This window comes from Archocentrus centrarchus, chromosome 16, assembly GCF_007364275.1.
Source record: "Archocentrus centrarchus isolate MPI-CPG fArcCen1 chromosome 16, fArcCen1, whole genome shotgun sequence".
Lineage (NCBI taxonomy): Eukaryota > Metazoa > Chordata > Actinopteri > Cichliformes > Cichlidae > Archocentrus > Archocentrus centrarchus.
This window is the reverse complement of record NC_044361.1, coordinates 23,808,232-23,833,833: the sequence shown is the minus strand read 5'-3', so window position 1 is coordinate 23,833,833 and position 25,602 is coordinate 23,808,232. Positions and strand designations below refer to the sequence as shown.

At 42.0% G+C, this 25,602-nt stretch overlaps 1 protein-coding gene across 2 annotated transcripts in view; it reads right to left on the bottom strand.

The window, feature by feature from the left end:
- adam22 (ADAM metallopeptidase domain 22) overlaps positions 1 to 24,060 on the bottom strand; it is a 78,971-nt gene extending 54,911 nt beyond the window's left edge. For both annotated transcript variants that reach the window (XM_030749070.1, XM_030749071.1), the window contains exons 1-4: positions 23,788 to 24,060; positions 23,326 to 23,492; positions 20,173 to 20,249; positions 1,972 to 2,038 (exon numbers count right to left, since the gene is read on the bottom strand). In XM_030749070.1, the coding sequence (XP_030604930.1) occupies positions 1,972 to 2,038; positions 20,173 to 20,249; positions 23,326 to 23,492; positions 23,788 to 23,884 (408 nt within the window). In that variant the 5' untranslated portion in view covers positions 23,885 to 24,060. The remainder of the gene's footprint in view (positions 1 to 1,971; positions 2,039 to 20,172; positions 20,250 to 23,325; positions 23,493 to 23,787) is intronic.
- Positions 24,061 to 25,602: the final 1,542 nt, after the last annotated feature.

Below are 25,602 nucleotides of genomic sequence, written 5' to 3'. Positions count from 1 at the left end.
CCACATGAAACCCAATAATATCTGCACTCTGGGATGTGTTTTGTGCTGATTAAGAATAAGGAGTCTGTCATTCATTCCTCGTACTGATGGAAAGCCTGAATGCTGCCACTCTCAGGAGTATGTATTACCTCTATTACATATGAGCTACATGAGCATGGAGGATTCTGACCTAGATCTATCAGAGCACCAGCTGCGTTACGTCGGCTGACATTTTGCCCTCTACAGTGAGCAGAGTAACAAGTGGGGCTTGTCTCATATTAACCTCCCTGAACAGAAGCATTAATAATCAAAAAGAGGCTCTTGTTCTTTCCAATTAAAAGGGAAAGGATGACATTAGGAAAGTACAGGTGGGGTGCAGTTGTGGATATTCAGCTCCAAGGTGAATTAATTTACAGACTGCTTTATAATGAGCACCATAATTACAGGTGACCATAATGTACAATATGTGATGTAATCGTTTGGATCATTCTCTGTAAAATATATAATATCTCACTAATCTGCTGCTTAGCTGCATAAATCCTGACAATTATAATCCCGCTACTTATATGATGTAACGTGACGCCTCAGCGGGTGTCCTGCACTAAAGTCCAGATATTAGAGGATTATCACAGCAATCTTAATCTCACGTTAGTCGAAGCGGCAGACCACAGCCACAGATCCATTTGGTTGTGCAGAAGTTTCATCGAGCCATCAAAGAGACTAGGCAGCTGAATGAGGAGTGGTTTATCTCTGTGTGGAAAACTAACTCATTGATTAACCAATAAAAGGCTCAAGGAGGGAGAATACCCTTCAGGGTTGACAGGAAATTGGAGCTGTACAACTAACACCTTCAGTGGAGCCAATTCAGCAGCTCTGCTGCTTCCTGAAGTCGGGTAAACATGCAACATAACAGCATGCTATTAGACATCTCCATTTCCCTGCTGTGTTACTCACCTGGTGTTAGCATGTGATCTGTGTCTGGAAATGTTGTTTGGATAATGACATCAGACCTTTACTTAGTATTAGTAAGGGTTCTTCCTTTCTCATGTCTACTCACATTGTGATTGAATCTCAATATGCAAATTAAGTAGGTGGAGCTGGTGGATGATGCAAAGCTGCTGTATGAGGTGTGATTGAAAAGTTCTGGGAATTAACCAATGAAACATCCATATCCAATTTAATTTTTGCCAAGCTCCCCTCTACGATCACCTTCACATGACTTTCACTGCTGCTGCAACCATTCAACTTGAATTTCCTTTGGGGGAAATGGACAGTCACAGGGAGCCTAATCTGGTGAGTTGGGTGGGTTTTTAGCGAAGGTTGTGTTTGTGTTGGTCTACAGTGAAAATGTAGAGTTCATGTGCAAGCGATCAGAATGGGATTCACAGGGAGCAATCAGGTGCTCATAAACTAGTCCAGATGCGCAGGACAAAAATGATATTCTATTCAAATGTTTATGAGTGGACTCCTGGAAGATTTTCAAGGGCCAAACTGATCTTTTTTGTTTTGTTCTCTTTTATGTACAAAGCTACAGGATTCATTTGTAGCTTTATGCTGGCCTTGGCTGAGATATCAGGGAGATGAATTTTTTTATTAGACACCAGAGATGCCTAACATGTTAATAGCTACTTATTAGAGATATTCAGAAATCACTGAAATCATCTGGAATCATTTTTTCTGGAGGCCTGATGAATTTGATTCATTAATATTTAGTCTCCATTCAGTTCTGTTCTTTGCCTCCTTAAGCACTTGAGCTGCCTGACACTATTATACTCACCAGCTAGTTACTAACTTTGCTGTTTAAGGTCATTTAAAGTAGTTTCATCAGACGTTTCACACTGAAAACATTTGCCAGCTGTAGTAAAAAGAATGGATGACAGCTCAGTTGATCCTTATCCAAATAACCAGATGTAGAATTCAATCACAGGGGTAATTGGGTTTTTAATGTCGAATGCAAATGAGCAAGAGGGGAGATGATTTGCAGAATCTTACACTGGTGACGACAGTCTCCCCGTTTTCTGACAAATGCCTTTCCACGTACCCCGAAGACAGGAGATCACTGGAAAGAGAAGAATAAAAGAGAAAAATTAAAGCTAAAAAATGTAAGATTTTCATTCAAGTGTCACTCAGTTAGTCAAGCATACTCGCATTTTTTAGAGCAGTTGTATTCTGTTTTGGCAGAACAGAGCTTCAACGCATCAGTCCAGCATACAGGGACAGGCTACTTCCACCACACAAACTCACACAAACATAATTATTCAAATACCGCCCTCTTGCAATTGTCTCGTGTGTGAGTGTGTGTGTCTTTAACAGAGGAGTAAAGGACAAATGAAGGTTGTTAAGCAGCAAAAGAAACACTGCAGTCAGATTAGAAAGGAGGGAATGAAGAGCGAGAATAAGGAAGAGAAAGAGTGGCAAAAATGAGAGGAAATCAGTGTGTGTGTGTGTGTGTGTGTGTGTGTGTGTGTGTGTGTGTGTGCTTTCTCAGCAGAGCTGGACCCAAGAATCCCAGTGGAGATGCACACTGCAGGCCTGGTCTGAGACAGAGATGTATGAGCTCAGGTGTACACACACACACACACACACACACACACACACACACACAAAGAGGAATGCAGCATATGAATGGAGGTTTGTACTCGCTTCAGTTTCAAAATATATTTCAGCTAAAAGTTTTAGGCTTTTATCTCACAGATGACCTAAACATGGACCCAGAGGCAGATGTTTACTCTTACATAAGGGCATCAAAGTGTGGGAGTTTTTTATGCATTCAGGGATCAGTGTCAGACCTTGATACACGCACACACACGCACGCACACACACACACACACACACAGCAAAAAATACCGCAAACAAAGCCATACATATGCCAGAAAAGAGTGCAGCAATTCTCAGAGAATAAAGTCAGCATAATAATCTCTCTTAAATCTCTTAAACTGACCTTGCATTGTGGCCTTTGCAATGTAGCTAAAAATGTGTGGGACTGCTGTGTTCATCAGTAACTGACATGAAATGTGCAGCTTAAAAAGTACGCAGCATTCAAACAGGCTGCTTGCCACGCCGATCCGGAGAGCTATCAATCTACTCCAACTTCCTGTCAACAACCAGACATTGATAAGGAGACAAGTAGGTGGAACAGACTTGTTTGGCTTGGCGGGCACAGAGAAAGGTTGAAAATATATTAGAAAGTCAGAGCACAAACATGTTTAACACAACACTGCAGAGGTACAAGTTTCAGATCATCAAATGAATTTTAATATTAGAGTACATAAATGCAGGTTTTTAATGATGATTTCATTTATTAAAGGAAAGAAGCTATCCAAACCTATCTGACCCTGTGTGGAAAAAGTAATGGCCCCTTAAACCTAATAACTGGTTGTGCCACCCTCGGCAGCAAGAACTGCAATCGAGCATTTCTGATAACTGGCAATGACTCTTTCACGTCACTGTGGAGGAATGATGGCCCACTCTTCTTTTGTAGAATTGTTTGAATTCAGCCACATTGGAGAGTTTTTAAACATGAGCAGCCTGTTTAAGGTCATGCCAAAAAATCTCAATCAGATTTTAGTCTGGACTTACTCCAAAACCTTCGCCTTTTTTTCCTCTGAGCCATTCTGAGGTGGACTTGCTGCTGTGTTTCTGATCATTGTCCTGCTGCATAACCCAAATGTTATCCAGGTCTTGAAGCAGCAAAGCAGCCCCAGACATCACACTCCCGCCACCATGTTTGACTGCTGGTATGATGTTCTTTTTTTATGAAATGCTGTTAGATTTATGATGTCACAGGACTCAAACCTTCCAAAAAGTTCAACTTGTCAGTCCACAGAACATTTACCCAAAAGTCTCGGGAATCATCAAGATATTTTTTTGGCAAATGTGAGATTACCCTTTGTGTTCTTTTTGGTCAGCACTGATTTTCTTCTTGGAACTCTCTCATGGATGCCATTTTTGCCCAGTCTCTTTCTTATTGTTTAATCATGAACTCTGACCTTAACTGAGGCAAGTGAGGCCTTCAGTTCTTTAGATGTTGTTCTGGGTTCTTTTGTGACCTCCTGGATGGGTGGTTCATGCGCTCTTAGAGTCATTTTGGTAGGCCGGACCTCATGGGAAGGTTCACCGCTGTTCCAAGTTTTCTCCATTTGTGGATAATGGCTCTCACTGTGGATCGCTGGAGTCCCAGAGCCCATCTGATAGATCTCAATGACTCTATTTCTCAGCTGTATCTTTAGATCGTGGTATGACATGTTGCTTTTTGAGATCTTTTAGCCTGCTTCATTTTGTCAGACAGGTTCTATTTAAGTGATTTCTTGATTCAGCAGGTCTGGCAGTAATCAGGTCTGGGTGTGGCTAGTGGAATTGAACTCAGCTTTCCAAAAACTGCAGTTAATCCCAGTTAATTCATAATTTAACAAGGGGGCAATTAGTTTTTCACATTGGGCCAGGTAGGTTTGGATAACATTTTTCCCTTAGTAAATGAAATCTTCCAGTCCAGTTGCAGATAAATGCTAAATCAACCTTATGGAAGCAGTTGGCATGTTTAATTTTATTGTGATTAATCTTTTGAAATATTGTTGTCTTGTTGATATAAATGAAAGTTTGCAGGCTAGATTTGGTCAGTATCACTAAAATTGGCTGATAAGCATCCAGTATTCACTGCAATTCCTCTATGTCATTTTCTTGCCTTGAATTTATAAAGTTGGTGGTGCTTTTTCTTTCCACTTTGTCGGGGCTCATTATCACTGCCATATTTCACTTTACGCTGCCAATGAACAACAGCAGTAATCAGCCTCATTACCATCTCGAGCTGCTCCAATCTGTTTGTATAAAATGAAAAGTGGGGGGTAGACAAAATAAACACTCACAGAAAAGAGCACTGAAGGAACTTAATTACAAGATACAAGATCCACAAGCTCATGTTGGATATGTTTCGTGTAGAAAAACACGGAAGAAAAACTAAGGCTTGATTGTTTTAACTTAATTCATTTGTCGAGAATATACACGCCACTTCATTAGGTACACAACGCTAGTACTGGGTTAGATCCTCTTTTTCTTTCAGAACTGCCTTAATTCTTTGTGGCACAGATTCAACAAGATTCTGGAAACATTTCTCAGGGATTTTGCTCCATATTGACATGACAGAATCGCACAGTTGCTGCAGATTTGTCGGCTGTTCATCCATGATGAGAATCTCGCGTTCCACCACATCTCAAAGGTGCTCCATTGGATTGAGATCTAGTAACTGTGGAGGCTACAGTGAACTCGTTATGTTCAAGAAACCAGTTTGAGATGATTCGAGCTTTGTGAGCTTTGCATTATCCTGATGGGTACACTGTGGTCATAAAGGGATAGTAGGAATACTCAGGTAGGCTGTGGTGTTTGAAAGTCGCTCAGTTGGCACTAAGTGGCCCAAAGTGTGCCAGTGTACACCCCCCCCCCCCCCACCATTACACCTCCATCAGCAGCCTGAACAGTTGATAAAAGGCAGAATGGATCCACGCTTTCATGCTGTTTATGCCCAATTATGACCCTACCATCCAAATGTGGTTGCAGAATTTGAGACTCATCAGACCAGGCAACGTTTTTCCAGCCTTCAATTGTCCAGTTTTGGTGAGCTTGTGTTGAACTGTAGCCTCAGTTTCTTGTTCTTAGATGATAGGAGTGGCACCCGGTGTGGTCTTCTGCTGCTGTAGTTCATCTGCTTCAAGGCATGATCTGTGTTCAGAGATGCTCTTCTGCATAGCTTGTTTGTAAACATATCTTTTCAGGCCATTTTCTGTAAATCCTAGCGATGACTGTGGGGTTAAATCCCAGTAGATTATCAGTTTCTGAAATACTTAGATCAGACCATCTCGCGCCAACAACCATGCCACATTCAAAGTCACTTTAATCACCTTTCTTTCCCATTCTGCAAATCTCCTCCCTCAACCAGGACTTGTGTTTAATCTTCAGTTACATACACATTAAACAAATAAGATTTAGCATGTTAATATGTGATTTTTAGAGGAACTTACAGAGTTTGTTATAACTGGAAAAAGAAATGAGGCAAACTGTTTGCTCAGTCTTTTTGCTAAGCTGAGAACAGAGCTTTCAAAAGGGCATTTCCCAGAATGTTGAACTTAGGTCTTTGTTATTCTGTCTACCAATTTGAAAGTAAAATTATAATAAATCTGCTTAAAGACCCATGAATAATTCATTCATATCCATTTTGGCATGGACCACCTAGTTTCTGCACTTTTACAACAGTGATGTATTTGACAAAAGATTAAATGTACTCTTTAAAGCAGAAAAGTGAAATCATATACATACACACACAATAACAATAAACTGTTACTAAAGGATTTTATTTGTTAAAGCAGCCACATTATGTGTTTTTCATGTTTTAATTGAGCTTTCAGTGAGGAGGCAAAGGTTTTCTGATGCTGATACACCTCGTATACTGTATTATTGGAATAAAAGTCCTGACAGTGGAGCACACACACCTACAGGGGAATGAGACTGCTTTCTGCAATGACTAATGGGCAGTTTGCTATGGTAATAAAATATATATATGTGTGTGGGTATGCAGGAGGGAGAGATAAAATGGAAAGAAGTGGAGAATAGGTGAGAATTCCCCAACAATGGCAGAATAATGCACGGTGGGGGGACAAGGTGTGAATAGAGAGCACAGCATCCTAACAGATATCCCATCATCCATTGTCATCACTCCCGTAAAAAAAAAAACTAAAAAAAAAACTGTGATGTTCGGAGTGTGTTTAGAGCAAACATCACCTCAGACTAACATCCACAGTGCAAATTAAACACGCCTTGACTGCCGCGACACGGGTAACATTTTACATCAAATGAAGCACCGTCAACATATTCATACGCTCCTGTGATAAAGACATTTGGTGTGTTCATGAGTGTCCGGGTCACAGGAGTGCACTGGTAGCCTTTGTTCTGCTGGGATGTGTGTTTAAGATTCAGAGCTTGTGATCTTTATCCGGGCTCATGCTGAGCCCTGACGGCGGAGGGGAGCGGAGCGGGGGGGATCGCATAGCGAGGAAGCAAGGCAACTACACGGGCCTCTAATGGAGGATGGCGATAACAGATTTCAGCTTTAATTGTTGTGGGATTTAAATAATTTATTTGACAGACAAAGACGCAAACTCAGCTTCAACCCCATCCCCCACACTGACACACACTAATGTAGAGAGACCCCCCCCCCCCCCCCGCTTAACACGACTGCACGCATGTATAACCGGGATGCATAACCGTGAGCTACATCTTTGTATGCAATCCAACAGAAAATGTGACAGGAATAAACCGGCCTACTGTTTAGATGCGGTCTGTCCCTCTGCAACATAAATGATAATGAGAGGAAAGTGGTTTGTAAAATGAGGCTGAGGATGTCATTAGCAAGAAAGCGGAGAAGATGAGGGAAAACAGAAATAGATCCATTTATGTTTAAAAATGATCATTACTGTATGCAAGACCTTAAAGTAATAGATTAAAGTTTTTTTTTAAGTACTCTAAATCAAAATCAGACATGCACCCATCAGCCAAACATTAAAAAAAAAAAACTTCCTTATACTATGTACCCCCTCCCTCTTATTGTCAAAACATCTGATCCAGTGGGGTGTGTTGTGGTGTCTGGATCCAGGAGGTTGGCAGCAGATTTTCTGGGTTGTGTTTGTCAGGCTTGTACCAGCACATCCCGCAGATGCGCGAACAAATGGGGGATCTGGGAGTTTGTAGGCTGAGTCAATGCTTTTTCCTCTTTGTCATGTTCCTTTTGCCTTTCCTGACTTTTTTGGGGTGAAGAGGGACAATCAGCCTCAGTTGCCATGGCAAGGTGTGCTTGATCTGCAACAATGTTTAGACGGGTGGTGCGTGTCAATGTAAGACCAAGTTTTCTTGTGAGATGATCAGTCTTGTTGATTTTAATAATGTGGCACTGTCACTGTGTGTTGCATCTGGCACGCGAGGGTATCAGTGCAGTCCAGATGTGCATTTGTAACAGGGACAGAGCAAACAAGCACCCACAGCTTTCGCTAATTTTCTGTCTCACTCAGTGTCAGCCTCTCAGCGCATTGCTTTTATAAATAGCCTGCTTATCCTGCGCTGTAATTGAAGAGATCTTCTTGGCCCTGCTGCGGCAGCAACATCTGTTTAAGAGCTAGCACACAGCTGTCAATCAGCCCTGGAGGAGATTCTGGAGGCAGATCCAAGACACTTCACTTTCAGCCCAATGTGCTTCATGGCCAACCTAGAACAGCCATTTAGTAATCACATCTCCCTCTACATTGTAATGGCAGCCAAACCCCACCCCCGAACCCCCCAACCCTACACACAACCAGTGGAAACATAAGAGCATTGACGCAGCTTCAGTTGGGAAATTGCTGTTCTAAAAAGGCTTATTCAACTTCATTAAATGGTCCTTTCAAAGGTAAAAAGTGACTGAAGCAGCGAGAAGCAACGGGTCCATTACATCAAACTTCATCCTTCCTTCACAGGATTTTGTTGAGAGTTGCTCTGGGCAAAGACATCTGTTGTGGCAACCCAGTTCGATCTCCTGAGGTGAGTCATGCGCGCACACATAAACGAAGTTTCGGTGTGGTCTAAAATTCCTCCCACAGTCTGTGTCACCAAGCACTGTGGTGGCACTGGGATGAAAATGAGGACTAAAAGGCTTGATTGGCAGGGCTAATGTTTGTGCGTGTGAGTGAGTGGATTGGCAGAAGTGTTGGGGTACCAGGCTTTTCACTGCTTTCACACAGGCTTTTCAAAGGGCCTGCTTTAATAAACTCAACAACCCAAAATACAGAAACAGAAGCAGATACTAAAAAAACTAGCAAATTTAACCAGATACACTGATATGGCCATACACATCATCAGCATACAGGCACTGCTGTCATTAAATGGACTTGTGCTCCATATATGGATTTGACATTTAACCCAGTAATAAAAGGACATTGCCACACAAAGGAGCGAACATGTGCTGTGTTGGGCGTCTGTAATGAGGATGGGGGAGTGCTGAGGAAAGAGGGAGCCAGAGAAAGGACAAGTGCACAAGAGAAAGCATGAGGGGGATGCAGTGAGATGGAAAGGTGTGTAAGAGAAATAAAGATGTGAAAAGGCAAAAAAAAAAAAAAGGGAAGGAAAAGGGGGGAGGGGGGGGTCTCTTTGGGGGAAAGCTGCAGCTGTTTTCACCTGCCCACCACTCCCCACCCCTGCATCCCACTGAGGCCTCATTACAGGTCTCCAGACTATAATTCATTCGCTCTCCAATCACTTATCAGACATGCAGTTCCAACAGCAGACTCACTGGGACCCCTGCTCTTATTGCAGGGGGAATACTGATGCTCACAAACAAGTAGTACTGATGCTAAGAAAACAAGAGCAGCCCCAGACTGCCAAGACTGAAATTCCTTTTAACCCATGTAAGAAACAAGTCCCTGGATGGAGAAGGGCATCTGTATCCATGTTAACCTGTGATATTTTCTTGAGAACATTAATTTGATACATATTTATTAAAATATGAAATGTGAAATGCAACATTTTGCCCCATTTAACAATTGTAAAGAGTCCTCGAAAAAAATTCCAAGACCCAGATCTGGACAGACTCCAAGCTATTCACTTGTAAGCTGGGCACAGCACCGCCTTTGGTAAAGTTTTCATGCTAATCTGTAACCTTCTTCATAAACCAGCTATCAAAACAATTACATAACCTCCTTGGTGGAGGTAGTGAAAAAGGACAGAACGCTCTACAGTATTCCCACTTTCTTGGCATTCTTGTGCACTTACATAGCACGCAACATACAAGCAAAACAGAGATGACTCCTGAATTATGCAGAAACTAAGGAGAATGTGCAGATCTGTGACAGTGTGTGGATGGCTATGTAGAGAGGGGTTAATAGAGACAAGAAGACTTATGCACTTGGGACCAGTAATGCCTTTTTTTTTAATTTTTTTTGTGAATGTATTTTATGGCCTTACATGTATCCCTGTGTTTGCCGGCAACTTTGGTCTCCATCTACCCATCGGATTTTGTGGGGTGGTAAATTTTGTTAAGCAGTTCGTATTTTGACAGTAAACCATACTTCAGCATGAAAGAATGAAAGGAGTACGCTATCTGAGACAATAGTCTTTGGAGAGGCATTAATATCTTTTCCTGCTGAGAGAACAACAGTCTACCTCCTGTCCCTGTCTTCAACAAGAGCCGGCTCCAGGATGTCTCTTTGTCTCACTAATCCTCCACTCTGGGTGAGAGAGTCCAACAGAGGAGAGGGGGAATGGAAAGGTGGGCGAGACAGACTGGGGGATAAATAATGTGGATATGGAGCAAAAGGATGACAGAGCAATATAGAGGATGCTTAGGTATCTTCAACACAAGTCCTGTACAGGTTCACATAGAGCGACACTGGCAGTTGGTCACTCGGCCTGCCAATTTAGCCCAGACTGAGAAATTTCAACAATTACTGGATGCCTTGCTGTGATATTTAGTACAGCCATTCATCTTCCCAAGAGCACAGATCCTAATGATTAATGGAGCTGAAATTAACCCTTTTTTTTTAATCCTACACTGAAAATAAATGGAGAAGTCAAACTGACTCTGAACCAGCTGAAACTTCAGTGCATATTTATACAGAACAAGCACTGCCAATTTTGTCAGGCACCACTCACACTGACTTTGTATGAGAAAAACATCCAAACATCCAACCTAAACAGAAGGAACAACAACCACTGCTTTAATGCACCACAGGGAAAGTATTGCCTTCCAAAGGCTCGGTCTTAACTTATCTCAAAAATGCCCACAGAAGCTCTGCAGGACATCCAAACTGCTTCACCTTGCTCAGACACAGCACACATTATTACTACGAACATGCATGATGCTATTTGTTCCACGACATTAATCCTGATCCCCTCCACGCACAGATGCTCACCACCTTACAGCTAGAACAGACTGTAAATACACAGTCCTGGATGTGCCAATGAGCCTCTTAGCAAACACATTCTGTAATATATACCTGTGAGCACTACATTAACTGATAGACACACACATGAACACAATCCCCAATGTGACAGCTAAAGCTATGAGCTTAAGTGCTTGTGTGTGAGGGAGAGGAGAGGAGAGGAGTGGAGAGGAGTGGAGAGGAGAGGAGAGGAGTGGAGAGGAGAGGAGAGGAGAGGAGAGGAGAGGAGAGGAGAGGAGAGGAGAGGAGAGGAGAGGAGAGGAGAGGAGAGGAGAGGAGAGGAGAGGAGAGGAGAGGAGAGGAGAGGAGAGGAGAGGAGTGGAGAGGAGTGGAGAGGAGAGGAGAGGAGTATTTTTGTTTTTTATGATACTACCTTCAAGTACCTACCTTGATCATGCATACACTCCGTATCTCTCATCTCCTGCATTTACTCAACCCACCCACAAACTCAAGGGTGCATGAAGGACATTTTCCTCTTTCCATCATCAACCATGTCTTTTTCCCTTTCTTTTCTTCTTTGTCTGGCTCTCACACGCACACACACCCCTCTCTGTTTTTCTCATTAACTTTGCAGTAAATCAGATCATGCCTTTTGCAATAAATTACAGACCTCAGGAATAGAAGAGGGGAGATTGGGATGAAGGTGGAAAAGGAGAAGAGTGGAGCTGGTTGTAGTAATGTCGGGATGAAGGGATTCGATTTGTGGCTGGATGATAAATTATTCTGGAATGAAACATGAGCGATCATTAGATTATACATGTTTAGATGTAATATGCATCCACATCTAAGGACAAGCAATAACTGCATACATGCAGGCACATGCACAATACAGAGATGCACAGCAATGATTCCAAATTACTCACATTTTAGGGATCAAATGGCAAATGTCACAAAATCCACTGAAAGTCAGACAAAGTCTGGAGGACATGATGAACATGACATCAACTAAATGGCACTTTGATGTTCTGTAAGTGAACAAGAGATTATTGTTGGGTAAAAAAAGAAAGAAAAAAATACTCTGAGAACCAGCGACTCCTCCAACTGAGCGTCTCAAACATAAGTGGGAAGGAGATATTTTAGAGGTTTAGAGTTCCAGAAGTAAAATCCTATTCAGAATATACAAAGACTCTGTTAGATAACTGGCATTTTAAAATGCTGCCAAAGCTTTGAGGGCCAAGCGAATCTTACAGCTGAATCATAAATACAAAAAAAAAAAAACAAGAACAACATTTTAGGAAAAATCCTGGCTCAAACTTTGTACAAACTTCCTGTTTTGTTCATTTGCACCTGCTCTGACTGTTCAAGGCTCAGAAGTATGATCAGATTTTAAATGATCTGCCATATCAAGGTGACTGGAGAAAAAAAAAGTTCAGCAGCCCATAGTTTGCTGTTTTCTCAGTTAAAGAGTTAAATGAAGTTTGGCAAATTTAACTACAGTTATCACAAAAGGTACCCAATGGAGTGTTTGACCATTAATAACATTATAGGACAGTGTTTTAATGAGTACAACCAAGTTTTGTCTTCATCATGGACGTGCAGCTGGACTCACAGGCCACAGGGGGATTATCTGCACTAGGGATGTCACCAGAACTGATACTTATGAGACCTTGCAGTATCTTTCACTGTCAAAATTCTGAAAACACAACGTTAAAAAAAAAAAAATAGATACCTTAGGGAGCATAAGTACGTACAGAATACGCTCACTCCTCTCTGTCTAAAGAAGAAGGATGAGGTCACCTTCAAGCACAGGAAAACTACACATGGAAGATGCCATGCAGCTGCCATGCTAGCCCTGCCCCAACTCATCAATAAGAAAGGCAAGAGTCGGGCATGGAAGTACTTTGCAATCGAGGTGGATGACCAAGAGGTGAAATCTGTTCAAATATACAGCCAATGATTTTCAGACCAAGGGAGGAAATACTTCTACTTTGGTGATGTACCTAAAAGATTGACACCCAGATCTGTTTAAAGAATTCAAGGTGAATACATTTCAATTCAACATCAAACAACATTCAAAATATTATCCTTCTTATTTTATCCTGAAATATATTATAACATTATACAAATGCTTAAACTAATGTAATGCAACTAATGTTATACCTCATAGTAATATTAGCAGGCTACTCGACAACCATCCTAACATTTCAGTCTGTGTCCTGTCAACAAAATATAATGTCAAATAAATTATCTGTCACCACCAAGTCAGCGATTTCAAATTACTTTTTAATACATGAGTTTATGTGTAAGTGCATGGGATAATCATTTTGTTTGGGTATCTTTGGTACTTACTCTTGGTATCAAAAATCATGGTATTAGGGCAGCAGTTTAGCTCACTGGGTGTAGTAGCTGACCCATATACTGTAACCTTTCTTTTTGATCAAGCTTATAATTAGGGCTGGATCAGGTGACCCTGAACCCTCCCTTAGTTATGCTGCAATAGGCCTATGCTGCTGGGGGGTTCCCATGATGCACTGACTCACCTCTTTTTACGCTGTTTATACCCCACTCTGCATTTAATCACTAGTTATTATTAATCTCTGGCTCTCTTCCACAGCATGTCTTTTGCCCCGTCTCTCTCCCCTCAGCCCCAACCGGTCGCGGCAGATGACTACCCCTCCCCGAGCCTGGTTCTGCCGGAGGTTTCTTCCTGTTAGAAGGGAGTTTTTCCTTCCCACTGTCACCAAGTGCTTGTTTATAAGGGGGTTGTTTTGACTGTTGGGTTTTCTCTGTAATTAATGTAGGGTCTTTACCTTACAATATAAAGTGCCTTGAGGTGACAGTTTGTTGTGATTTGGCATTATATAAATAAAATTGAAATGAAAACTAAATACTAATGCCTGATGCCTGGGTTCGAGGCCATTTACTGCGTCTCTCCCCCCCCCGGTCTTGCTCCTAGCTTTCCTGTCTTCTCTCCAGTGTGCTATTGCAATAAAGGCTAAAAATACCAAAAATATATTTAACAAACCATGGTATTGGTACACACCACTAAATTTCTGGTATTGTGACATCCCTAATTTGCAAAACAGCTGTAAAATGGTGAAGGGACTGGTTCTTCTATAGAGCTTTTCTACTCTACCGGAGCACAACATACCTCAGTCACACAAGCACTTTTTTTTCTATGTCTAAGTGCATCCCATCTAGCATTCACACTCTGATGAACACATCAGGAACAACTCGGGGTTATGTATCTCAGGCATGCAGACTGGAGCAGCCAGGGATCGAACCACCTTCCAATTAGCTGATGACCAGCTCTACCACCTGAGCCACAGCCACTCCAGAAATGTCTGAGGTGTTATCAAAAATGTTTCAGGTTCAGTTTTTTTTTCTTTTTTATTGGAAGATCAAAAACATTAAGTTGTTTGAACCTCTTACTATCCCGACAAAGAATATAAGAATGCGTGATTTGAATTAATCACAAAAATAGTTTTGCAAATATGTGTGAAAGAAACAGCATTCAACACATTTGTCAAACCTTGATATTAGATAGTAAACTATTCCATTTTACTGGCTGATAATGTCCCACACATCAGTAGAGAAGACACTTGGTTGCTACTAGTGTGTCACTGCAAACGCACCATGCATCAAGGAAGTTGCTTGAAACAAAGAAGACACAAAGAATAAAGGGGAAAACATTGCCTTTTGCTTTCTGAGATGATTAGAAATTTAGGACTCAATTTAAAATCCCTGTGGGGCACCTGGGTGGCTCAGTGGTGGAGCAAGTGACCACATGCATATGCTACATTGCAGTGTGGGTGGTGTGGGTTTGAGTCCTGGCCTGTCGCCAATTTGCCTGAGTGTCTTCCCCTATATCTTTCCCCATTTCCTGTCTCCATAGGCTGTCGGTAAAAGCTGCTGTGGCCATAAAATTAAAAAAAAAATCCCCAACAAAAGTGGGTCAAATTAAAACATAGACATGAGCAAGTAATGTGTCTTTGCCGTAACCTCTTAATTTTCCTCCTCTTTAGTATTGATCCTCCCTCTTTCTGAGCACCATTCCTTTCAATCCTTTCTTGTTATCTCCAATTAAGACAGCACTTTACGTGTCTCTACTGCACCTGAGATCCTGCGAGATGATGCACACAAACACTCAACAGCTTTTTGGAGTTCATGCCTTACTGACAGCATCACTCTGCTCTACACACACACACACACACACACACACACACACACACACACACACACACACACACACACACACACACACACACACACACACACACACAGGCACACAATCCTGCTGATGCACAGATGCACCAATATGTATTCACAGATTTATCAAACCACTGACCCACGGACTGTTTGGTTAGCTTCCCGCCTAACACATTCATCTAGAAGGACTCCACAGTTATACTAGAGCACTGTTCCCAGCAGGCCCCCTCCCCATCAATACTGCCCTCCCTGGTGCATACATACATTGCCTTCACAAAGATGAATAATGCATTTAGCATTGCCTGTAATTGACCTCCTCCATTAGCATAAAGAATTTGTCTGAATGTAGAAAAAGCTGACACAGTTGTAGAAATAATAACACTCTGAGTGTCTGTCAGTGTCAACATTGTGCACAAAGAGCAAGAGAAGCCCTCAGCTCTTGAAGCTGCTGCAGCAGCTTATTTCATAACACGAGAGAGGTTATGAAACACTCCAGTCCCAGTTGGATGTGCCCAACTCTCCTCTCTGTCTGCACTCACATATTTTCATACATATATAGCCTGCATGCTGCATGAATACTAAATGATTCAGATATGTTCAGTGTCTTCAGTTTTTCTCTATTTTGGTCGTGCACACATGCACACGTACACGCACACGCGCACACACACACACACACACACACACACAAGCACACACACACACAAGTATACAAGCATATAGTGCCCATACACACTAACATAGCCAGGCTAGTATTGGCTGCTGGTAGTCATACACTGTGTTGTGACAATTCTCCAGATTTGTTGAAGATACAGTGATTGTAAATTTTGAATGAACATCAGAAAAAACATGATGATTTCAGCTGCAAAAAGTGAACTATTTTCTTCCACAACACACTCAGGTATGGAAGTATCACCTCCACACTTCTGTCTCTCCTTCTCTCCCATTGCCTCCTAACACGCCTTCCCCCTCTCTTCTTCCTTTGTCTTCGGCCAGCACAGCACCAGAGGCAGTTGTTGTTAACCAAGGCCTTGACTCATTTGGCATGGAAATCTCATTCTTGATGATTCGCATGTTTGATTTGGCAAAGTTTTTATGCCAAATGCCCTTCCTGATGCAACCCTTCCACTTGGGACCAACAATAAGAGTACGTTGGCTGTAATACTGTGTGACTGTTTATGCAAGTGGAACACTGTCGTATAGGAAAAATCTTTCCACAGACAAACATACAAGAATAACATTATGACCACTTGTCTAATATTGTGTTGGTCCCCATTTTGCTGCCAAAGCAGCCGTGACCCATCGAGGCATGGACTCCACATGACCCCGGAAGGTGTGATTTGGCATCTGGCACCAAGGTGTTAGCAACAGATCCTTTAATTCCTGTAAACTGTCAGGTGGAGCCTCCACGGACTTGTTTGTCCAGCACATCCCACAGATGCTCAATTGGATTGAGATCTGGAGAATTTGGAGGCCAAGTCAACATCTCAAACTCATTGTTGTGCTCCTCAAACCATTCCTGAACCACTAACAGGTGCCATGATGAAGAGATAATCGGTGTTATTCACTTCACCAGACAGTGGTCATAATGTTATGCTTGATCAGTGTATAAACACCTGCTAAAGTGCTGAAAACCACCTTTGTGGAGGTTGCTGCTATATTCTACTTTTTCCATGACCACATTTTCCACGATGCCTCAGACACACACACACACCAGCTTTGTTGTCACAAGTGCTAACAAACTATCAGTAAACACGGTATCATATTTGAATTGTGCCAATAATACTCATCAATAAATTAACTTCCAATGTGAGGGACTTCATCTCTAATCAACGAGATTTTCTTTATATAGGCAATTGCATACATTTGTCATCTTGCGAAACACATGCCGATGAATAATTTAGATTTATAGTTTTACCATGTCTAAAACCAACAAGTATGATCAAAATAAGTCTAAAACTTTAGGTGTTCATGACTACCAGTCAGTGCAAGTGTCTGAGTCCTTATGTGTAATTTTGTAGAAATGGAGTCATGCATATTACACTCTCCTTTAATGTTATAGCAACATCTATTATTCAGCGAGAGCAGGTGGGAGGGGTGGGGTAAAGAGGTAGCAGGGGCAGGGTTGAATGGAGGGTGGGTGTGGGGCAATCAAGGTTGTGTGTGTGTGTGTGTGTGTGTGTGTGTGTGTGTGTGTGTGTGTGTGTGTGTGTGTGTGTGTGTGTGTGTGTGTGTGTGTTGAGATGAGGATGATTGAAAAAAGAGAGAGACAACCCCCAACCCTGTTCACATTTTCAGCTTACTCTTGTTCCATGAATGGCAAATCGGAGGCAGTTGCTGAGATGGAGGAGTGGAAGAAGACAAAGACGGAGAAAGGGTATAAAGACCCCCATGACCCACCAACCCCCCTCCTGACTTCCTCTTTATAGACTGCCACACTTCAGATGGGTGGCTTGTGTCAATACAACGTGTTACTGATGAAAGAGTCAAAGACTAAAACACGCACAATTATGTACTTAGTTCATGCGAGCACAGAAGATAAGCGCATTTCTTCTCTAAACAAAATATCTAGATCCAATTCTGTGACAGGAAGGCAAATTTTCAGCCCTTTTGGACAGTGCAGGACAGGATCCTGGTCAGGATTATGACCAGAATGAACTGGATGGATTATCTAAAGGCTAACAGTCACATCTGAAAACAAACAACGTGAGTATACACTAATCAGTCACAACATTAACATCACCTGCTTTATATAGTGTAAAAAAGCACACACACACAAAGCAGCTATGATCTGGACATGGCTATGGGACTCCTGTAGTGCCTAACACCAGGATGTGGGATATGTTTTGGGCCTTGAGGGTTGCGAGGAGGGGACCCTGTGGATCGGTCTTTTTTTCAACAGATTCCAGAGATGGTCAACCTGCCTGGGATCTGGAGAGTTTAGAGGGCATGTCAGCATCTTGCACTCTGGTGGTACTGAAAGAGGCTGCTGCTATCAGTGAGTGCCAGTGCCTTGGGGGGGACAGTTTCCTCAGCAAGGTTAATTACTCTAAAGGTAGGACACCAAAGGTAGGACAAACCATTCTCTGGGGATCACAAATTTCATGGCACTGAAATCTAATATTTGTGGGGATATTAAACTCTGGATTAAACTCTGGATTAAAGTGCAAAAAAATGGCTGACACTGTCACTTCACATGGCATTTCATATTTTTTTGCATCTGACATTAAGAAGACTAGAAAAATACATATAATAACCAACATGTGTCCAAAACTCATAAGGCAAATTACTTTATAACAAAACGCCTACGCTCCTCTATTATTCACAGTCTATGGACAAAACATTAACTCCAGGCAGAGAAAGAAAAATGATGATAATAGCTTGTAATGTAGCACTTGAGACACAGTCAACAGTGAAAACTAAAAAAAAAAAAAAAAAAAAACACACTTGTCTTGATTGCTCATGGCAACAACCAAACACATAAAAATGCACAGCAGTCATTGATCAAAATGAGAACTAGGTTTTGTTACTGGGAGCCAAAAAACAGTGTTGGCCCATTCAGCTAAAAAAGCTCCCACTCCTACACCCACTCACATATCAACTGGGTTTATTCTGTCTGGAATGAAAGCTATCTGCAAACAAAATCGGTGTGGCTGTCAAGCAGGGGATCAGTTCACCGAGGAGTGACGGGACAAAAGAGAAACAAGGGTTGGAAGAAGAGAAATCTCAGGTGAGACGGAGAAGAGAGCTGAAGATCTTCCTTCATGAAGGAAGACAGCTGGCAGATGCAAACATGAGCAAAAATAAAGCATGCTCACAACTTGTTTTCTTGTTTTGTCCAACCAACACTTTAAAACTCAAAGATATTCAGTTACAATAAGCAAAAGGAAGTAAAGAAGCAAAACATCAATTAAGAATTCATCTTTGATTGTTATTCTGATGGAGTTATTATACCAAACCCAGTAAAGATATAGAGCACGACACGTGACTGTATTAAAGGGTGCAAATGTTCACACATGTATGTATGTGTGCGTGTAACTCATTGACACCCATAACTGGCCAACATGTCACGCAGGGAGCCGCGGGCTGTACGCAAACATATCCTCTAAACCTGGGAATTCCTCTGATGTAACATTTAACTCAGCAGGAGAGTGACTTCCGCTGTGATGAGTGGGCAGCTTCACTGCATGCGTGTGCCAAGTTCACAAGCTTTTGGGATAAATGAGACAAACATGGACTGTAAGAGTGGCAGACTGGAGCCGAAGCAAAACAGAGGAACAGGGAAAGGTTTAGAGAGGGTGATGCTGAAATGTGAAAGTGATGGAGACAGAAGGTGAGTTGGAGAGAGAGTACAGAGGAACGGAGAGAGAGGCGCTTAATTTCCATCAGCACAGCTGTGATCAATATCAGTGTCTGACAGGGCTGTGCTCGAGCCTTTACTGTAAATCACTTACTATTATGATGGAGCCTCTATATTACGCGCACACACACACACACACACATACATACTGTATACATTCTTCCACAGAGCAGCCACTTTGGCACAAAAACAGTAGATATTTATGTGCATTCCCTAAAACAGGTAATAAACAGCACTGCAGGGAGCAGCAAAGTATGACTTCTGACCAGCAGCACCACAATGACCAACTTCACTTAAACACTCAAATCATCACTAGTTTAATGTGCAATATGTGGTTGGGGATTCACACTAAACAAGGACATAAAGTGAGTTTCTACTCAGAAGTGTCACAGAGGCCTGAGAAATATACGTCTGACCCCTGAAGGGGTTATTTCAGCAAGCAAGTTAACGCTACAGTCATTTCAGGGAAAATGAAGCGACCTTTGCTTTCACAAGTTGCATCCATTCATTTTCTTAATCACTTAAGCAACTTAGGGTCATTCTGAAACTGGGCCAACAAAGAGAGACAAACAGCCACACATCCACAGCTACAGCCCATGAAGAATCACTAATTAACCTAACACGCATATCTTTGGACTGTGTGCAGAGCACCCAGCGGAAACCCAGACAGGCACAGTAAGGCATATAAGGACAGACAGACAGTCAGACAGACATATTTAATTATGCGATACTCACTGATTCAGCTCCACATCCAAAATGAACTTTCTACCAAAAGCATCAACTTGAAAGCTCGCTTGGGCCACGTGGTTCACCTAAAAAAGGCAGAGAAGAGAAGATTTTGTTTCTAAAGTCACCATTATCACATTCATGGTTCAGTTCATTATCATCCACATGGATCATTCTCATCTACACTGATGGAAGGCTGCATTGCCTTTTTTATCATCAATCAGCTGCGGGAATTAAATAAGTGTAGTCATCATGGTCTGTCTTTTTCTACGAAAGGACCGCACTGTAACACATCAAAAATCCAATTTACTTTTCACCCACTCAGACATACTTACATAAACACAGAAGTGGACATCATAATTGACCATATTGGTTTTATAACATTAGTGCAAAGCCTTTGCTTCTTGAAAAAGAAAAATGATCCTAAACGTACACTGAATTGGTTAATGTTCTGAGCTACCATACTTCTTCACTGGTCATTGCTTCTTCTCTGACTGCATGAACTCTGTGTGACTGATGTGGCTGGAGGAGGGTCTGATTCATTTCAAGCCTTGGTCTTTGTCCCTCAGGTCAATAATAACTCCCCACAGTAATTCCTTTAGGTCCAGCAAAGTCCCAGTGCAGACCTCAAGCACAGCTTACCCTTTCCCTGAGGCTTGGGCCACAGGCTACCTGCATTATAGACCGGACACTGCCTGACAATGAGACAAGTGTCGTGTGTGTGTGTGTGTGTGTGTGTGTGTGTGTGTGTGTGTGTGTGTGTGTGTGTGTGTGTGTGTGTGTGTGTGTGTGTGTGTTTTGGTTCCCATTTCAGGAACTGCCCCTGTCCCTGGTGACCACAGACTCTATTGTTTGGAGGAGCGTGCCTGTGTGTGTGGTCAATGCATATATGAGCAGTTAAAAGGTTTACGCAGGAGCATGTGCAAATGGCAATTCCACACTTTGATGAAATCTAAGCTGGCAGATTGTATCTATGAGGGTAGGAGGTACCAGTAATTGTAGCTAATGAAAGCCTGACTGAGCTGGGCCAATATTAAGAGACCACGAGTGACTTTTCTTACATTGATTTCTGTCTCATGGCAGGCCTGATTTTCCACTTGTGATTGTTCCAATATAACCGTAAGCGCCATTATGGCTCTGCAGAGAGGCAGGCAGGAAAACATGCAAACCAACGCAGTTAGACTGATTTCACTGGAAGCATTTGTTTTTCCACCGAAACAACACGAGCACCTTGCTGAACTCCCCGCAGCTCATTCAGTGGTGTTTGTGTCTGAGACTTAAAATAGGCGAAGCAAGAGAAGCCTATAAATAACTCCATGTGTGTCGCACATTTTCAGAACTATCTGACAGATTTTTTTTTAGGCTGTTGATCTAAAAACAGCCAATAACTGATCAAACATTGTGCAAATGACATCACAAGCATCAGCTCTCTGGAGATCAATAGACTCAGAACACGGATCAAATCTCCACACCCTCCCACCCTCAGTCATCTGCATTTGCAATGTACATTTTATGACTTTGATGCTTTAACTTGCTGCCTGCACGCAAGCTATTTTATACCTATGAGCTGGTGCTATATATTATCAGAGTAAAATAAACCCATCTCCTAGGCTATAAACTCGAAGGAAATAATAAGAGTTTAGGTCAAAATATGACATTTTGATCAAATCTTTGTAGAAAACTGTTTTGTTGCTCTGCAGAAATGCTACCTTTGAAATTCAGTTCACAGCAAGCCTGTGCTACAAACCTGCCATGAGATTAGAATCAGCTTCAAAAGGAAAATATTAAAATGACATGTGATGGCAGATGGTTCAAGCTATCTTGTTTACCCAATGGGCTGCAGCTCAGGCTGAGGTGTGAGAGAGACAAAGGGTTAACAACTCCCTGCATGATGCCATCTGTAGCCCTCACCACTCACTGAACCCTGAGTAGGCTAGCCTTACGCAAGCCTAAGCCATAGAAATTAAAAACACTTAACAGGATTGCACAATGCTAATTGACTCATTGTGTGAAAGGAAGCCAGCAGACCTGCTGCTTCACTGAACTGACTAAGTGAACACTGATTATGACTATTACTGCACTGTACTGGTCATTGCAGACAGCCAAAGCCAAATCCCTCCAGGCTTTCCTGCATCTGGTAGTTTTTGATAACAGATTTCTGCATATTTTTCTAACATGAATATTTTGAGGGTGATCATGTCCATAACCTAACCCAAACACAGCCTAGATTACCTATTGTGTTCTTTGGCTATTTAAAGGGGCTAGCACCCAAAGACAAGGCTACTGCACACAATAATAATCCATAACTGCAAATGCATTCAAACATTTATATCTTTATTTAAAATACGGAATTATTTCAGAACAACTTCCCTGCAGTAAATATTAAAACATTCATCTAACCATCTAAAGACCAGTCAACATCAATGTTTTTTATAAAACTTTTTTTTTTTTGAGTCCTTAAAATGGTTATTATTGGTGAATTGATATACAAAATACTGAATTGCTCATTTTAATTGTTTAAAATAAAGTTTTATGCCCTCTAGTGGACAAAAAAACAATCCCAACCCTGTTTCTAAACGACCAGGCCAGTGTTCCCAGGATTAGTTTATCACCCAACCTACAGAATATGCTGACCCTAACCCTATACTGGTATGCATGTGACAAGCAAAGGTTTGCTGATCATAGGCTCAATAAGAAAGCTTCTGGTCATTCTTTTTCATGTGTAAGGTGAAAATGCTGCCTAGTGGGCCATTAGGCAGCATTTTGAGCTGGTAGGTGAGACAACTGCTGAGACAACAACCGAGCTGGACGAACGAGATGTAAGTTATCACTAAATTATTCATTATCCCGCTTGATTAGGTGGCATATAGTTGATAATTTCAAGAGTAAGTAAAAGAACTCAGAGGTCCTATCAGTGGTGTTTTAAATAATTGTATACATGTAGGTCTGCTTGCTTTTTTGGTTATGGCAGCAATAATGACCCATATCGCACCTCCAGGCAGCGTAATTATCCTTTTTTTGTTTTGCTGGTTGGTAAATAATTATTAACCCCTCTGAGGATAAGCAGGGAGGGGTTGAATGGCTAAAATGTAAACTGTAAACAGAGCAGCATCTTTCCACTTCGCACACTCCTCCCGTCCAACATGAAAGCACCTTACATACCTGCGTGGAGTCGGAGCTGGGGCTGGCTTTAACCCTGGTGCTGAGCTCATCCTGTGTGATCTGGCTGTGGTTGTGCCTGCTGTAGAGCAGGCGGAGAGGCACCGTGTCCTCCTTCCTGACAAACCTGCCCGCATCACGAAGAGCCTTCAAGCTCGACAAGGCGTCTCCTGCACAGAGAGGAAAACACCGATTTCATTACGCGCCCGCTCCTCCGCGCGGAGATCAGCGGCGATAGAAACAAGCTGATCACAATTATAATAGGCTGTTATAATTAAAATGTCGATTGGTCCCATTACCTTTCATAACATGAAACAGAAATAGGCTACGTGCATATTTTAAATGCAGAAAGCATGAAGCAACCAAGGCGATTATTTAACAAATAAACACAGGCCCATTGACACTGGTTTAATGCTTTGGCTGCGCAATGACAATTCATGCATTATCCAAAATAGTATCAGTTACCATTTCGGGCATTGGGGCTGCTCTGATGACCGACGTGCATCAATTCACAGACGCACAAAAGGGAAATCCACCATCGCGGGCGCATCATCAGCATCATCTTCTCTCTCCCCCTCTCTCTCTTTCTGTATGTGGCTGGAAATTATAAACAATGCGGTATTCCAGGAGAAGACTCTCGGGATCCTGCCTTCGCTATGGGAGCCTGAAACCGGGGCTGGTCGTCTGGTTAATGCAATGTCGCTGATGGGGGGCCATCGGGGGTGCTTAGGAGTCTGAACGCCGAGCGCGTCTGAGCGCACCGAAACCCCGCGGATCAGCAGCACGGAGAAAGCTGGAGGGGGAGAGAGAGAAACAGAGAGAGAGAGAGAAACAGAGAGGGAGGGAGGATGGGAGGGAGATCTAGGGACACCTCCTTAAAACACATCAATGTTCGGCGGCTCACTGCAGAGACGCCTAATGCATAAATATGAGCGGAGGCTGGATGAAGAGAAAATGCGGACCCGGCCTTCCGCCTACTGGACCTATCTGAGGAGAATTAAAAGCTCCTCCATGTTAAATCGCCACAGAAGCGCCATTCCTGCCTGTTATTATCATCATGACTCACGCCATCATCTGCCAGAGCTCCAAAAACCATCCCTCCCAAGAAAAACTAGAAAATGAGATGTGAGACTGTGATAAGCCGTTACAATTTAGAATGAGATATATTGCCTTTTGTAATGCAAGCATCGTTTTCCCTCTCAAGTCACGTGATATTTTCTTCCTCTGTCTTGTTCTTTAATATCCTTCAGCGATAATGAGCTGAGCAGTCATGTTTGGAGATCTTAAAGCCAGTTAATGTACACTGGACAGTCACCTACGAACACACTCACTTTCCACTTTCTTTCTTTCTTTTTCGTGCTTGTTCAAATCGACCTATAGATCTTTACTTAGACTTAATAACTTCACATTTAAAAGCTTTTAAAAGGCTTTTCAATTTTTTTCCCCTTTGGACATCAGCTGCTTTTTCACTCATGTTTTTGTCCAGTCCTTATAGAGTCAGGGTTCCCTTTGAGAGGGATGTTCCAGCATAAAAAACAGTCACCTAACTCAAAGGATGAACCAGTATTGTGTGTACACATAAGAACTTAGCAAAAAAACAATTTTAAATTCCATCTTTAGGCACTCTGTCACTAGCAGCCTATTGCAAAAACACATCACTTGTTCCAATTTCTTTATTTGAATCTTTTTTTTTGTTTGTTTTTTTTAAATGCCAAAGATAACAGTTTGACAGACATAATATTTTTGTACCAACAAGATGATTCCCAAAGTGTTATGGATTAAGAATGGGGTGAAGGCAGAAGAGTGAATACTTTTGGCAATATAGTGTACCTGGGCTTAGTGGGCCTTACACACTTGAAAATAACATTTTCAGTGGCCTCTAATGGACAAACCACATATTTGTGACACTTTCTAGATTACCTTAGCTTTAATGCATACTAGATTTTGATTTCAGCTAATATTTATACATATTCAATTCTATTTTATTTATATAGTGCCAAATGACAATGAGCAGTTATCTCAAGGCCCTTTGTATTATAAGGTAAAGGCCCTACAATGATTACAGGGTAAACCCAACGGTCAAAATGACCCCCTATGAGCAAGCACTTGGTGACAGTGGGAAGGAAAAACTCCCTTTTAACAGGAAGAAACCTCCAGCAGAACCAGGCTCAGGGAGGGGCAGTCATCTGCTGCAACCGGTTGGGTTTGAGGGGAGGGAGACAGGACAAAAGACATGCTGTGGAAGAGAGCGAGAGATTAATAATAAATGCAGAGTGGGGT